Below are 15,219 nucleotides of genomic sequence, written 5' to 3'. Positions count from 1 at the left end.
TGATAATAACCTATGTTAAGAACTCTAAATTAAATGAAGAAGGTAGAGAAGTAAAATTAAACACAGCAACAGGTTATAATAAGTGCTCTTTAGAATTTCAGATTAACAAATTTGTCCCAAAATGATAACATAATAACTTACTAAATGAATAATGCAACATAGAATAGATTTTCACAGGATCTCAATCTCTCTCCCTCTCCCTTTCTCTCTCACTTCACTTTCTGTCTCTCTCTTTCTCTCTCTCTCTCTCTCTCTCTCCCTCATACACACACACACACATACATACACACACACACACACACACACACACACACACACTCCCACTCACATCCACACATGGGTATGTACACTCATCTCAGAATTTTAAACACTGCTACTAAAGCTTTTAACTTAGATAAATTAACTACATTAAAATACTGACATTGTGAAAATATCTGTCTATGTCCAATACCCCATAGAGGGTACCTTTTTGTGAATTTCTAAAAAGCTTACAGAAAGAAAACCAGAAAGAAAAACCAGAGTCCTCAAGAGGAAGGATGGGTGAGTGTGTCGGTACTGCTCAGGGTCACAGCTTCCCGTTCTCCTCGCCACTCTCCTTCTCCTCTATGGCTTCCAGGCTGCGTTTGCTCTTGGCCTCGGCACAACTGCTAGGTGCCTTACTAAGTCCACAAGACAAGCACGCCAGCTGGATCTGCTTCATGTTTTCTACAGCTTCATTCTTGGCATTCTTCAACAGATCTCCTTGGCCCTGCAAACAAGTAGAAATATACACCAAAGAAGAAAGTTATGCACCAGGCATATCCTGAGTGATATCACTCTATATGTTTGTGCTCTTACTCAGTGAGGAAACAGACCCAGACCCTGAGAGCTCACTTTTTCAAGGCATTATCCCCAGGTTCTTTTCTAGCACTGTTGACGGTCTTTGCTCTTTAAGCCAAGGACCTCAACCTGATCCTGATCAGCTCTGTGGTTGACAGCACCCCCTTGAGATTCCTGTTATAAGGAGCAACCTCAGGGCGAGGGTGGGGGGCTCCTCTGAATTACTGAGGACAATCCACCCTTCCCTCACCATGGTCTGAGACTTTGCACACTGCTGCCACCCCTGTCCCACCCAGGCCCAGCATTCCTAGGCTTGGGAGAAATCAAGGAAGGAAGCTCTTCCTCAAAGAACTGAAAGTTAAGTCAGCCCCTCAGTGTACAAGAGTTTACGAACCCAAACATCTTCTGTGACGTAAATCACACACCACCATGCTTGGCGAGCTGGGGTTTATATATTGGGTTATCCTTGCAATCTGTCTTTTAATGTTATTAGTCACCCACATTCCTTCTGTCTTTACCCACATTGTCCTTAAGGACAGTGTTCCCATCTGGCTGATGGAGAAAAAAGGCTCCAGAGGTTCAGCATGTCCTTCAAAACAAAAAGTAAAGGAGGATCACAGGAAATCATCAGCTGTCAGTTACATCACTGCTCAAGAAAGACTTTTTCTCCTTATTTTTATTTCTCATTTTAGTTCTTCGTTATAATGATCGATGTATAAGCTGAGGCTGGCTCAGAAGCCTGAAGGAGCAAGTGTGGGGAAGCCGGCACCTTTTCCCCCGGTGCACAGACAAAAGAGTCCTTTCTCTTTCTCCTCTCCATTCTCACTGCAGTGCCTGGTAAGGTGACCCTGAACTGCAAAGGACAATGTGGGAAGAAGCGGAGTTTACACTGATTGCTCCACAAAGCAGAGACTCGGCCAAAGGATACGTCACCTATTTTATCCAAGGTGCTCCATGATACGCTGTTTAATTTGATGAATGGTTTTTCCTTAGGCTATATGAGGAAATTTGTGTTAAAATGCCTTAGAATATTTAATTCCCCAAAATCTACACAGGCACTTCCCAATACTACCTATGTAATAATAGCTAAATCCTTCTAATAACAGGACTTAACTAAATGGGATGCATAAGGAAGGCTTTGCCTAATATTTTTGTTAAAGTGGACTTGCCCTGATCACCTCAATCACAGAAAGGGATTTGATAAGTGGACTCGGAAGTCTAATAGTCTAGCCTTCTTCTGAGGAGAAAAGAGGCTGAGCCTGAGGAGGTTTAGTGACTGACCCAAGGTCACAGCTGGTAAATGAGCTGGGACTAAAGTCCCTGTCTCATACCTTGGTTCAATGCCCTATTCCACACACCATATTTATACTTTAGACTAAGACTCAAGGCAAGCAAATGAACACTCTGTCAGATAGAGATGGATTTTCTAAGGGAAAAATATTCACTACACAAGCAGAATTTGGGGAGTCGGTTCTGTTTAATGCAGACATAATGAGTCCCCTCTGGACACTGCAAAATAAAGTCACGTCCACTCTGAAAAATGCAATTCTTAAGTAATCATAATAATGTGTGAAGTGCTTACTCTGTGCTGGCACTCTTTTTTATGCTTTACATATGTTCATTCATTCAACTGTCACAACATCCCTAAGAACATAGGCACTTTTCTTATTCTCGGTTTATTGATGAAAAAACACTGAGGCCCAGAGCAGTCACCTTTCCCAGCATCATGCAGCTGCTAAGTGGTAGAGCTGGGGTTCAAATACAGCCCAGCAGTGGGCTCTAGAGTCTTTTTTTTTAATTTTTTAATTTATTTTTTAGAGAGAAAGTGTGAGTGGGGGAGGGGCACAGAGAGAGGGAGACACAGAATCTGAAGCAGGCTCCAGGCTCTGAGTTGTCAGCACAGAGTCCGACGCGGGGCTTGAACCTACGAACTGTGAGATCATGACCTGAGCTGAAGTCGGGTGCTAAACCAACTGAGTCACCCAGGCGCCCCTCCAAAGTCTGCAGTCTCAAGCACTACATGATATGACATCTCTTCAAGGAAAATTGCGCACTCTACAAAGCACATGAAAGCCTCCTATTTATTGTTACCCATGAAAACAACACAGATATAAAGAGAATCACTGCTCACGTGGCAAGTCTGACAGAACTCAGAGGAGACAGTTAGAGTCAGGAAGATCAGGTATACCAAGGACACGCTGACAGGGACACAAGTCAGATTATCTTAGTTTTGCTTTCAGCTCCAACAATTTCTCCTTGGGCTTCTCTTCTATAAACAAGAAAATATCCTTCTGCCTTCCTCACAGTTTTAAAGATTAAAGAAAATATGCTGAAAAACTGTTTGTAATTGAAATAATCACAAGTAAACTATGCTATAAGGTGATACGAAAGAGCGAGTATTGCAATTTACTACTATAATGAACACCCTGGTACTGTACATATGTTAACAGATAAATTTGACTAATTTGCTTAAAATGCACCTGCAGTGGGGTGGCTGGGTGGCTCAGTCAGTTGGACATCAGACTTCAGCTCAAGTCATGATCTCACTGTTTGTGGGTTCGAGCCCCGCATCAGGCTCTGTGCTGACAGCTCAGCCTGCTTCAGATTCTGTGTCTCCTTCTCTCTCTGCAACCCCCCCCCTCAAAAATAAACATCAAAAACATTTTTAAATGCACCTGCAAGAGTCTGTTTTACAGAGATATGTGTATTGCTACTGGATTTACAAATTGAAAGATTCCTTTAAAAACCAAACTGTCTTAATGAAGAGATCATATCCAGACTCATTTTCAGTGTTACTTTTAAGACATCATTTTCCTTTTTTTTTAAATTTTTTTAACGTTTATTTATTTTTGAGACAGAGAGAGACAGAGCATGAACGGGGGAAGGGCAGAGAGAGAGGGAGACACAGAATCGGAAGCAGGCTCCAGGCTCTGAGCCATCAGCCCAGAGCCCGACGCGGGGCTCGAACTCACGGACCGTGAGATCGTGACCTGAGCTGAAGTCAGACGCTTAACCGACTGAGCCACCCAGGTGCCCCATCATTTTCCTTTTAGTTTTGAAATTTTCACAAAGCATTTTAAAATTACAACAAAAGCAAAATTGGCATCTTTCCTAATTGTAAGAGAAGGAGAAAAATCTCAAAATTCTCAAGCTACTAATGCAGAATACTCTCACGTCCCTTATCCTTCAACAGGTTGTGAAACGTATCTAATTAATCAGCCAGAATGGCATTTCATCAGTTCTGAGAGGTGGCATCCAGGCCCAAATGCCAGACTGTGCCGGTTCTGGTACACAGAAGTCAGTCTCTCTAGAAAACAATGGCCAATTGGAGAAAACAGTTTGTGCCAGTGCACGAAAACACAACTACATCATCTCCTAAAAACCAGGAGACGACACATCCTGGCTGAATGATACAAGAAGAAAAAAATAGAAAGAGAAATTTAATTGTTAACTAACAGAAGAAGACAAAGTGAAAGACCAAGTTATAAAGATTTTACATTGAAATATTTACATAAAAATTTTGTCCCCTATTATTTTAAAAAGGGGGAATGAAGGTCATCTTTCTGTTCTGCGGCTCCTGGAGTCCTCCCTATTAGGATATCAGGACCAGAAAAGACTTATACTATTGTATTAAAGAGTGAAGTTTATTGTTAACAACTCCCAACTTGGCATTCCTTTTTAGTGCTTTTTCCCTTTATATGTGCAGCAATTTCCCCTGGCCAACTAGCATCCCTCTCTTTACTCTGTTACACGCCCTCTCAAACTTCTAACTAGCCAGCTTATACAGTATCTCCTCTGTCAAAATGTCGTTGTGCTGTGTATCATTTCCTACAACATGTATTAGGTATTCAGATCAGCTAATCAATTTGAAGAAGGTATTCGCGTGTAGTATGTATTTAAGGAGTATTGTAACAGGTGTTTCTAAAGAAATATGCTCAAAATATTTCCTCAAACACAGGTCTTGGGAGGGGAGGAAAAAGGAGAGAAGAGAACTTTACTTGGAATTATGTAAACTGAATATTATTAGATACTCAAACAAATCTGGGATTGTTATGTCCTGAAATGTAAAATTAATGTACAATTTGATCACTGAACACTCAACTTGAAAGAAATGTCAAGCTGCTGCTGATGTTTGAATATTCTAGTGATCTCGTAGCAATTTGTGGTTTCTCTCCTCTGATGTTAGGGATGCTTCAGAAAAAAAGAGGACTGATTTAACCCAAAGAAAAGTAAGAGTAATAGAGGGCATCTCAGGCAGACTGATGCTCATGGGACAATAGGACTATCGAAAGTCTCAAGGGCAATAGCCACAATTCAGCCTCCACATTTATATGGCTCTCAAAATTAAGAGTCCATGGAAATCCCAGCACATTTAAACAGTAACACTTGGCATCACAGAAAACCATAGAGAGATCACTATAGAGGTTTTGAATCTAAAAATTAGTGATGATTAATTAGCTTTTTTAAAAAAAGAGAGATTAAGCAGTCATAACCAAATCCTTGCAACTGTATTAGATTGCAATTAAAATCCTGGAAGTCAAGAAATATCTGATGCAATTTAAACTGTAAATGGGCTGCTGTACAATACCACTACAATTTTTATTACTGCCAATGACTTTATTGTTGACAATAAAATATCATCACAATCCAAAACAGAAGCTAACACTTATTGAACACTTAGTATATGAACTATAAGCAAATTTGCATAGATTATCTCATTATATCACAATCATAAAAAGGGCTGGAATTCTAAATGCAAGTAAACTTAGTAGTTATATATTTGTAAATTATCTATTAGCAATGTATTTTATTACTTATCAAAAGATATTTAGGATTTGTATTATTCCTCCTCTTACTAAGAAAGGCAGCTCCCTCCCCCTCCCCAACACTAATTTGAAAATAATTTTGGCTACAATCTGGCAGAATAACTTACCAAAGACATCCATGACTCCTCCACACCCATTTTTCCCATGAACTGCACTATCCCTTGTGTTATTAGTGCATACAAGAGCAGGAGAACATCACGACTAGTGTCCGTGTCGCGTGTGAAGGAAATGCGTGGGCCATCTCAGAGCACACCACAAATATTTAAAGAAGCTTTCACATACACATCCACACACATAAACAAATGTAGCTCTGTCTCCTGGCAGACTTGTATGGGTATTTTTCAGCACATACTCAATACGCTGGTATTCTTTCATGTGGGGGTCCACACCTACAGTTAGTGTCAATAGCCACGGACAACAATACTATAGTAAAAGTCAACCATAGACAGTATGGTGGAATTAACAGCTCTTTATTTGTTCCAGCTACCATTTGTTGGACAAAACCATGTAGTGGTAGGTGGTGCCCTATTACCACCTTACTAGTTCAAAAACCATGCTTTTGGGGAATTTCTGTATTATCTGAAGAGGTCAAATGTTTTGCTCCAATGAGGTAGAAATAACTACTACAATGTCCTTCATTTGAGAAATTAAAATAGCAGATCAAAAATGTGGTGATGTCATGACAGAGGTATTTCTCTTGTACTTCTCAAAGAGAAGACAACATTGCAAACTAAAGCAGCATGACATGTCTAATAACCACAATTATTCAAAAGACTACAAAAAAATTTGAAGTTAGAATCTGTTGAAATTCAACATAATGAAAATTATATTTGAAAGTTAAATTTGAAAGCATATGTAAGACCTAGCAAATAAGATCTTTTTCCACATTTCTTTTTCAAATAACATCCTCCATTGTTACAATATCTTTCTCATCAAGAAATCTTGACTAACTTCAATGTTGAAGGAATGAAGAACCCTATTTACTTCAAAATGGTAACTGCGTCTTAAGCATAAGACCTTTACATTAGCCATATTTTTTTAAAAATAGTTTTTAATATAGAAGAAATTATCTTTGTATTGTTTAGTGTATATATAAAGGAAGTCATTTAACATTATTTAAATACTACTCACTAATAATTTTAATTACATCACTGTAATAGAATGAAAGATAAAAATCACAATCATCTCAATAGATGCATAAAAATCTTTTGACAAAATTCAACATCCTTTCATGATAAAAACTCTCAACAAACTGACTATAGAAGGAACACACCTCAATATAACACAGGCCATATCTGACAAGACCACAAGTAACATCATACTCAATGGTGAAAGGTTGAAAGCTTTTCCTTTAAGATCAGGAACAAGACAAGGGTGCCCATTCCCACTAGTCCTATTCAACATAGTACTATAAATCCTAGCCAGAGCAGTTAGGAAAAAAAGAAAAGAAAGAAAGAAAAAGAGAACAAAAGAGAAAAGGAAAGAAAGAAAGAAAGAAAGAAAGAAAGAAAGAAAGAAAGAGAAAGAAAAAAAGAAAGAAAGAAAGAAAGAAAGAAAGAAAGAAAGAAAGAAAGAAAGGCAAGAAAGCAAGCCTAGGTGGCTCAGTTGAGCATCTGACTCTTGGTCTCAGCTCAGGTTATGATTTCTCAGTTCATGAAATCAAGCCCCGCATTGGGCTCTGCCCTGATGACGCAGAGCCTGCTTGGGATTCTCTCTCTCTCTCTCTCTCTCTCTCTCTCTCTCTCCCCTTCTCCTGCTTCTGTTCTCTCTCTTTCTCTCAAAATAAATAAATAAACTTTAGAAAGAAAGACAGAAAGAAAGAAAGAGAGAGAAGAAAGAAAGAAAGAGAGAAAGAAAGAAAGAAAGAAAGAGTATCCAAATCAGAAAGGAAGTAGCAAAATTCTCTCTTATTGCAGAAGACGTTATCTTATATATGGAAAACCCTAAAGACTACACCAAATAACTGTTAGAGCTAATAAATGGATTCATTAAAGTTGCAGGATACAAAATCAACACACAAAAATCAGTTGTTTATTGGTTAACAATAAACTATCAGAAAAAGAAATAAAAATAACAATCCAATTTACAATAACATCAAAAACAATAAAATACTTAAAAATAAATTTAGCCAAGGAAGTAAAAGATCTGCACACTGAAAACTACCAAATATTGATAAAAGAAATTGAAGAAGACACAAATGAATGGAAAGATATCTCATGTTTATGGGTTAGAAGAATTAATATTATAATACCCATGCTACCCAACATCATCTATAGAATCAATGCAATCCCTATCAAAATTCCAATGGTAATATAAGAACAAGAAAAACAATTCTAAAATTCACATGGAATCACAAAAGGTTGCAAAGCCAAAGCAACTCTGAGAAAGAACAAAGCTGGAGGCATCACACTTCCTGATTTTAAGCTATAATACAAAACTACAGTAATTAAAACAGTATGGCACCAAAAGCACAAGCAACAAAAGCCAAAACAAGCAAGTGGGACAACATCAAACTAAAACGCTCTTCACAGCAATTCACAGCAAAAGAAACAATCAACAAGATGAAAAGGCAACCTACTGAGTGGGAGAAATATTTGCAAACCATACAGCTGATAAGAGGTTAATATCCAAAATACATAAAGAACTCTCGAACTCTCTCTTTCTATATATATATATAGAAATATATAGAAGTATATAGAAATATACTCAATATATTTAACAACTCAATAACAAAAAAATAAATAATCTGATTAAAAAATGGGCAACAGACCTGAATAAACATTTTTCCAAAGAAGACATACAAATGCCCAAAAGGTACATGAAAAGGTGCTCAACCATTAATTATCAGGGAAATGCTACTCAAAACTACCTTACACTTGTTAGAATAACTAATATCAAAATAATTATTATCAAAAAGACAAGCGATAACAAGTACCAGCAAGGATATAGAGACAAGGGAACATCTGTGCACTGCTGGAAAGGTGAACTGGTACATCCACTATGTAAAAGGGCATGGAGCTTCCTCAAAAATATTAAAAATAGAACTACTATATAATCCAGCAATTCCCCTTCTGGGTATATATCTAAAGGAAATGAAATCAGGATCTTGAAAAGATATTCTCACCATCATGCCCATTACAGCATTATTTACAATACCCAAGACATGGAAACAATCTGAGTGTCCATCAAACGAATAGATTTCTAATATATCTTCCTTAATATATATGTATCTTTAATATATATGTATATAATATACATATTCTTTAATATATTATTCATATACTATATATAGCATCTAATGACATTTCAAAAGATGTTGCATATATAATGCAATATTATTCAGCCATGAGAAAGAAGGCAATCCCACCATTTTCAACAAGATGGAGACATTTCAAGGGCATTATACTAAATGGAGTAAGTCAGACAGAGAAAGACAAATACTGGATGATCTCACTTTTATGTGTAACCTTAAAAAAAACAGAATTCATAGAAACAAAACGTAGTTTGATGGCTGCCCGGGGCAGGGGATAGAGAAAAAGGGTGAAGGTGGTCAAAGAGTATAAATTTTCAATTACAAGATGAGTAAGTTCTTGAAATTTAACATACAGCATGGTGACGACAGTTAACAATACCGTATTATATACTTGGAAGTTGCTAGGAAAGTAAATCTTCCTAGCATAACAGTTCTTACTTAACAGTTCTCACCACAAAAAAAAGGTAACTATGTGAGTTGATAAATGTGTTAACTAACTTACTGTGATAATAATAATAATAATGGTAATAACAATCCAGCAGCAACAGTGCTGACAACATATGCCATTCGTGATGGGTAACATTGCATTCCTCAATAAAATCTATTGCACTGAGATGCACTTGTTGACCAGAACTTAAGAAGTATAGAATTCAATACCTCCGATTCCCATTTGTTGTCCTTACTGTATGTCGTTCTCAGCTTTGCGTGTGTGAACGAAGACACACCCACCTCCTTCCTTTGATTTAGGAGCCATGGTAGTCTCCCTTAACTATCAACAAAGATTTATGTCTTCACTTTTGCCTTATTCATCTATTTGTTCATCAAGCAAATATTTATTAAACATATTCTATACACAAGGCATTTTGTCTTTGACTTGTGGGTCCCAGCTCTGTCAAAACCAAGGTTCTTTAAAATGAATATTTTGCAAGGCTCCCTTTACTATCATACAATGAAAGTCAAAACTAATATAAGCTGGTTATATACATTAAAAATGAAGTAAAAATAGCATCCTAGCTACACTGTAAAGAGAAATAAAAGAATGGTCATTTAAAACAAAATAATATGTATTATAATATTTAAACAGGCAGGCACACAAGAAACCATAATGAAGTAGGCAGGGGCCTGAACTTACTTAATATGAATTCATTAAATTCAACAGAGAAACAAAGAGATCAGATGCCATTCCACACACACAAAGAATATAGGAAAATGACAGTGTAGATGCACCAGATAGACACTAGCATAAAAACAAATAATGGCAACAGATCACACCTATTTGCATATAATAAAAGAAGAAAGGAAAATAACTTTAATTAAGATAGGGATAACATGGGGTGCCTGGGTGGCTCAGTCGGTTAAGCATCCAACTTCAGCTCAGGTCATGATCTCACAGTCCGTGAGTTCGAGCCCCACATTAGGCTCTGTGCCAACAGCTCAGAGCCTGGAGCTTGCTTTAGATTCTGTGTCTCCCTCTCTCTCTGTCCCTCACTGGCCCACACTCTGTCTCTCTCTCAAAAGTAAAATAAAAATATTAAAAAAAAATTTTTTAAGATAGGGATAACATACCAAGACAAGTACAGACTTTCACCATGGAGAAAAAGTCTGATAGTCCACAAGTGAGCAAATAAATAATACTCATACACCCTACCAGAGCTGCCAAATCTTCAAAGGTATCTCAAAGGATATTTTTCTTGTGATTGATGATATCAGCTTCTACTTCACAGGACACTGTGGGATGTCTACCATGGATTGTCAATAATAACAAAGTATCAAATTAAAACCAGTAACTCACTTCCCAGTTTGTTCCAAAATTGCTTACTGTATAGCAATCATACAATTAAGTAGACAGAATTCCCAGAGTGAATAAATTATTCAATAATTTAGAAACAATATCTTCATTCATTTAGACATGCCTCTCAGTAACTATGTTTTCCTCGGATACTGGGCCTTTCACATAACTTCTTGTAAAAAGATTAATATCGTGTACTAAAGTACTCTGATTTTAGATGATTTAGTAAGGCAGGACTTAAAGTCTTGCAAGATGAGGGCAACTGTTCTTTATGTTGCCCTGTCCTGCACAGTGCAGGACACCCAGCATTCCTGGCTGCTCCCACTAAATACCTCCAGAGAATTCTTCCATCACCTCCTCAATTTTCCAAAGTGCCCTCTAGAGGGCAGTACTGCACGCATTAAGAACTGCAGGGCTAGACTCTGGGTAAGACGGTAAGCACAGATGCCCTTTCCTCCCGCATAGAATTGAGGTCTAGTTAGGGATACAAGCATAAATCCAAAAGCCACAAAAATAAAATTATGTCTAATCACAAGTGGTGCCGTGCGCTTACAGGGAGGTGATGTGGTGAGAACATGTAGCCTAGGGGATCAAACAAGTCTCTCCTGTTTAAGACACATCTGAGCAACAATTTGAGACACAGAAGCATCTTCGTTTTTTTGGCATCTTATAACAAGTGAAATATGATATAAGGATCTTTTGATACCTGCCTTGAGTCCTCAATCCTCCTATAGTCTTGCTGACATAGAGAGAGATAGGATGGGAGAGTGCTTTAGTAGGATACTGCCTCTGTGACATAGCACCAAAATGGCCAAATACATGCCATTTTCTCTTATATTTTACCAACGTAGAATTTTTTTGTTTCCTTGGGTTTATACTGAAGAAAAAACAATGAAAGTGGAAAACACTCAATGAAGTATCGTTTAGTGACAGTATCATTTTCCTCTGCTAAGTAAGAGTTCTTGGCAACTACTTCACATTTTTGAGAATATTTTGAGATATTTGAAGATCAATTATCATTTTTTTCAACTTTACAGGTGAAGAATACTAAGTAAATATACTGCCTAAGTTCACACAGAAAAGAAGTATGAAGGAAATAACTAATACTGCCTGCTTCCCAGGCCAACAGATGCTTTTTCTTCACTGTATTATTTTTCTTTGCATTGAGGTACATTACATGATATGTTGTACATGTGATCTAATAGATCTTAGAAATGGGGAGAAGAAAAAAATAGCTTAAGAGCGATTTGGTTTAAAAATGAAAAAAATCCTAAATAAGTAAATAAGAAAAAAAATCCTGTGATAAAACCCCATGAATGTCCCACACATAAATACTTCCTTTGTGCTGATACTTTGACGTCTGATTTTTGCCTTCAAGGTATATACGGCGTTTGCAAGAATTTAATAATTTTAATCTGAGCCAAATTTTCAGACAAGTGAAATATAAAAGCAATGGTAGAAGACTCATGAATGGGAGAAGTGTGGAGAAGATAATTGGTTTTCATTTTAAAGATATCATCATGATCAGATCCAAAAAAGAAGATTATGGGAGAATCAAATTCATTACAGGCACTAGCTGTACATTTTAAAGGATGCTATTAATGTGAGGACTTGTTAGTTCTCAGCTCCCTGGGATACTGATTCTCCTTGCAGTATCCACGAGCTCCTAAAAACCTCCCCCATACGTTGGCTGGCCGAGATGGCGGCACACACAAATTGGGGAGCAGAGCCAGAACTCCAGGAGTGATGAAAGAATACATCTGATTCTAAGGATGCCACATTTCTCTCATAATCGCAGTTTGGCCCAGAGGCTTTGAATTGTAACCATACTGCTATTCTGTAGGTGAATATATAGTGTGACCGCCACTGTCAGCCTACCTATATTCAAATCCTGGGCTCCAACCACTTATTAGCTTTTTGGCCTTGAGCAAAGTCACTTGGTGCCTCAGTTTCCTCATCCATAAAATGGCTCTAAGAATTGTATTCACAATACATGTGAGTTATTTAGAATAATATGTGGCAAACTCTAATGAATGTTAGCATTATAATTATCCTATAAACAGAAAATTTTTAAGTTTCAGTAATGCAATATTTTGCTAGCAATAATGACAATGTTATAGATATCTACTGTACTGTCTCTACCTTACAAAATGAGAGGAAACAAAAACCACTTTGAAACTTAAAAAAGACAAGTTGGCAAAATAGAGGGAATAATCTGTTGCAGAGAATAAAATGCAGGACTGATAACCTGTGAAAGACCCCATCATGATTAAAATTAAAAGAGTAATAATTCCATTGATGGGGGAACGTTCCTTGGGAAACCGCAGAATGTATCACCCTCTCCCGTGCAAAAGCTTATTTCCTTGTTTGTAATTTAGAGGTCACATCATTGCTCAGTGTAAAACATCGAAGCACTGCTCACTATTGGAATAAAAAAAATGTTAAACAGCCAATTTGTTTAAGGCAGGTGAGAAAGTAAAAATGAACTGAAGTCATCTGTCACCAAAAGAAATTAATGACAAACATTATCTCTTGTGACAGACCCATTATATTTCTGAAGATACCATAAGATAGGTTCCTGCAAGGGTGTTCTGTGTAAGAAGCCATCTGTCTGCTTTGGGCAATGACTGTGAGCCTAATCCACTTACAGAAAATGTCAACAAAATTGCTTCAACACCAGTGAGCTGAATAATAGAGACCCCTGAGCTAAACTTTAAAAATATGACTCAAGTGCAGAAAACTTCATGAATTTAGGTTTGTGTGATGAGACTGGCATACTGAGAATTCTCTTGCAGTCATTTTGACAAAAGAACCATTCAATAAAACAGTAAGAAGCCACTGCCTGTTGACTCTCCTGCTCTCTGCTCTTTCCTTCCCATTATTGTGATCATTTGCCTCTGTGTCAACAGATCTAATAAGAGAGGACAGAAGATTAGTATCAACCTTTAGCAAGGTGACAAAGATAATTAATTGCATTTCAAATGAAATTTCAGTAATGGATGGTCATCAGCACAAAAAACAAACGCTGTTTGAAAGTTCCTGATACCTCAAATTAACTTTCATTGGATAGTAAATGACCCTGAAATCGGAATTCATAGTGTCATGAGTGCTGTAGGCCAAACACAGAAGGAGCTTCTAGAGCAACCTCTACTTACCCAGCTCATACTATTTCCATTTCAAAAAGATCATTCACAGCAGCCTGAAAGATGCAGGATACTCCAAACCCCACAGCAGACAAAGACTATAGAGATAGTTACTAGTACAAAAAGAACACTTTGAAAATGCATTCTATTTGCTTGGAATTTCACTGTAAGAAATTACTGATTACATTGCTTAAGTTATCGGCTACTTCATCTATCCAAAAAATAAATCTGCAAAAATGCTAGAATAAGAGTGTAAATGTAATAACAATGGGCCACAGAGTGAACTGATCACAAAATGGCTTCAGCTGCTTAACCACCTCCACAGTCCTGAGGGTTTCAGCACACAAGTGGTATTTTGTGCCATCTGGTCCTGGGCTGCACAACTTGAAGGGCACCATTCACACGGCTTTCAATGTGCATGGCATTCCCTGCAGCCCAATGACAGCCATACCACATCTGGTCTAGACGTGTCCTTTTACCAAAGACATCTTTATTCTCTGCAAAACCGTTAACTTTTAAATAGGCTGAAACTGTCCCCTTTAGGAGTGTGTCATGACATGTTCAGGGCTAGCCCATCCAGCAGCCCGTTAGGCACCCAATTATGCTGGCAGGAATTCTAGGTTGTGTCAACTGCAGTGGCCAAATAGCTTTCAGCAAGACACTATTAAAGGGGCAACTGCCCTGCATCCTCCACCCAATGGGTCGTTTTTTAACTAATGAAGGTAAGGCAGCTATCAGATGAAATGGCTACTTCTTATTAATAGTTAAATCGAGGAGTGGCCAACTTGGCTTCCAACACAAGGAATGTTTGGAGGTTTGGTCAGTAATGAGGTGTTCATTGTCGGTGCCCTAAATCCCGCAGGGCATTTGGTTAAAACACCAGACTACCGTTACACCAAAGAAATGCCAATATCTCAAGACCTGTTTTCCCTAATCTAAGACTCACTCAACTTTCAGATCTCAAACTCAAGTCACCCACAACACCAAACTACTAGCAACATATTTTGCTCCAACGTGTTGTTTACTTTAAAAATTATGCTACACGGGAACACCTAGGTGGTTCAGTCGGTTAAGCCTCTTGATTTCAGCTCAGGTCATGATCTCAGGGTTTGTGAGTTCGAGCCCAGCATCGGACTCCACACTGGCAGTGCAGAGCCTGCTTGGGATTCTCTCTCTCTGCCCCTCCCCTGCTCATACACTCTCTTTCTCTCTCTCTCTCAAAATAAATAAATATACTAAAAATTATGCTAGACACAAGTTGAAATAATAACATCTATATTTACCAACTGTTCATACTATATCATTTTGGCTTAGTCAATTTATCTATTCCATCTATCTATATATATTTCACCCTAAATATCTCAGTAGGCATATCATCATGAAAAGAAG

General features: G+C 37.7%; 1 protein-coding gene across 2 annotated transcripts in view; it reads right to left on the bottom strand.

Moving 5' to 3' along the window:
• Positions 1-15,219, bottom strand: part of PLCL1 (phospholipase C like 1 (inactive)) — a 343,861-nt gene that overhangs the window by 11,808 nt on the left and 316,834 nt on the right. The window contains exon 6 of one of the 2 annotated variants that reach the window (XR_006220873.1): positions 493-748. Coding sequence is in view for 1 of the 2 variants with exons in the window: in XM_007094729.2 (XP_007094791.2) it covers positions 566-748 (183 nt within the window). In the remaining variant the exon portion in view is untranslated. Of the gene's footprint in view, positions 1-290; positions 749-15,219 lie in introns of those variants that run through there. The other variant, XM_007094729.2, reaches the window with a different exon arrangement.

This window comes from Panthera tigris, chromosome C1, assembly GCF_018350195.1.
Source record: "Panthera tigris isolate Pti1 chromosome C1, P.tigris_Pti1_mat1.1, whole genome shotgun sequence".
Taxonomy (NCBI): Eukaryota; Metazoa; Chordata; class Mammalia; order Carnivora; family Felidae; genus Panthera; species Panthera tigris.
Note: the sequence above shows the minus strand (reverse complement) of the source record. Positions and strands in the feature narration are given on the sequence as shown.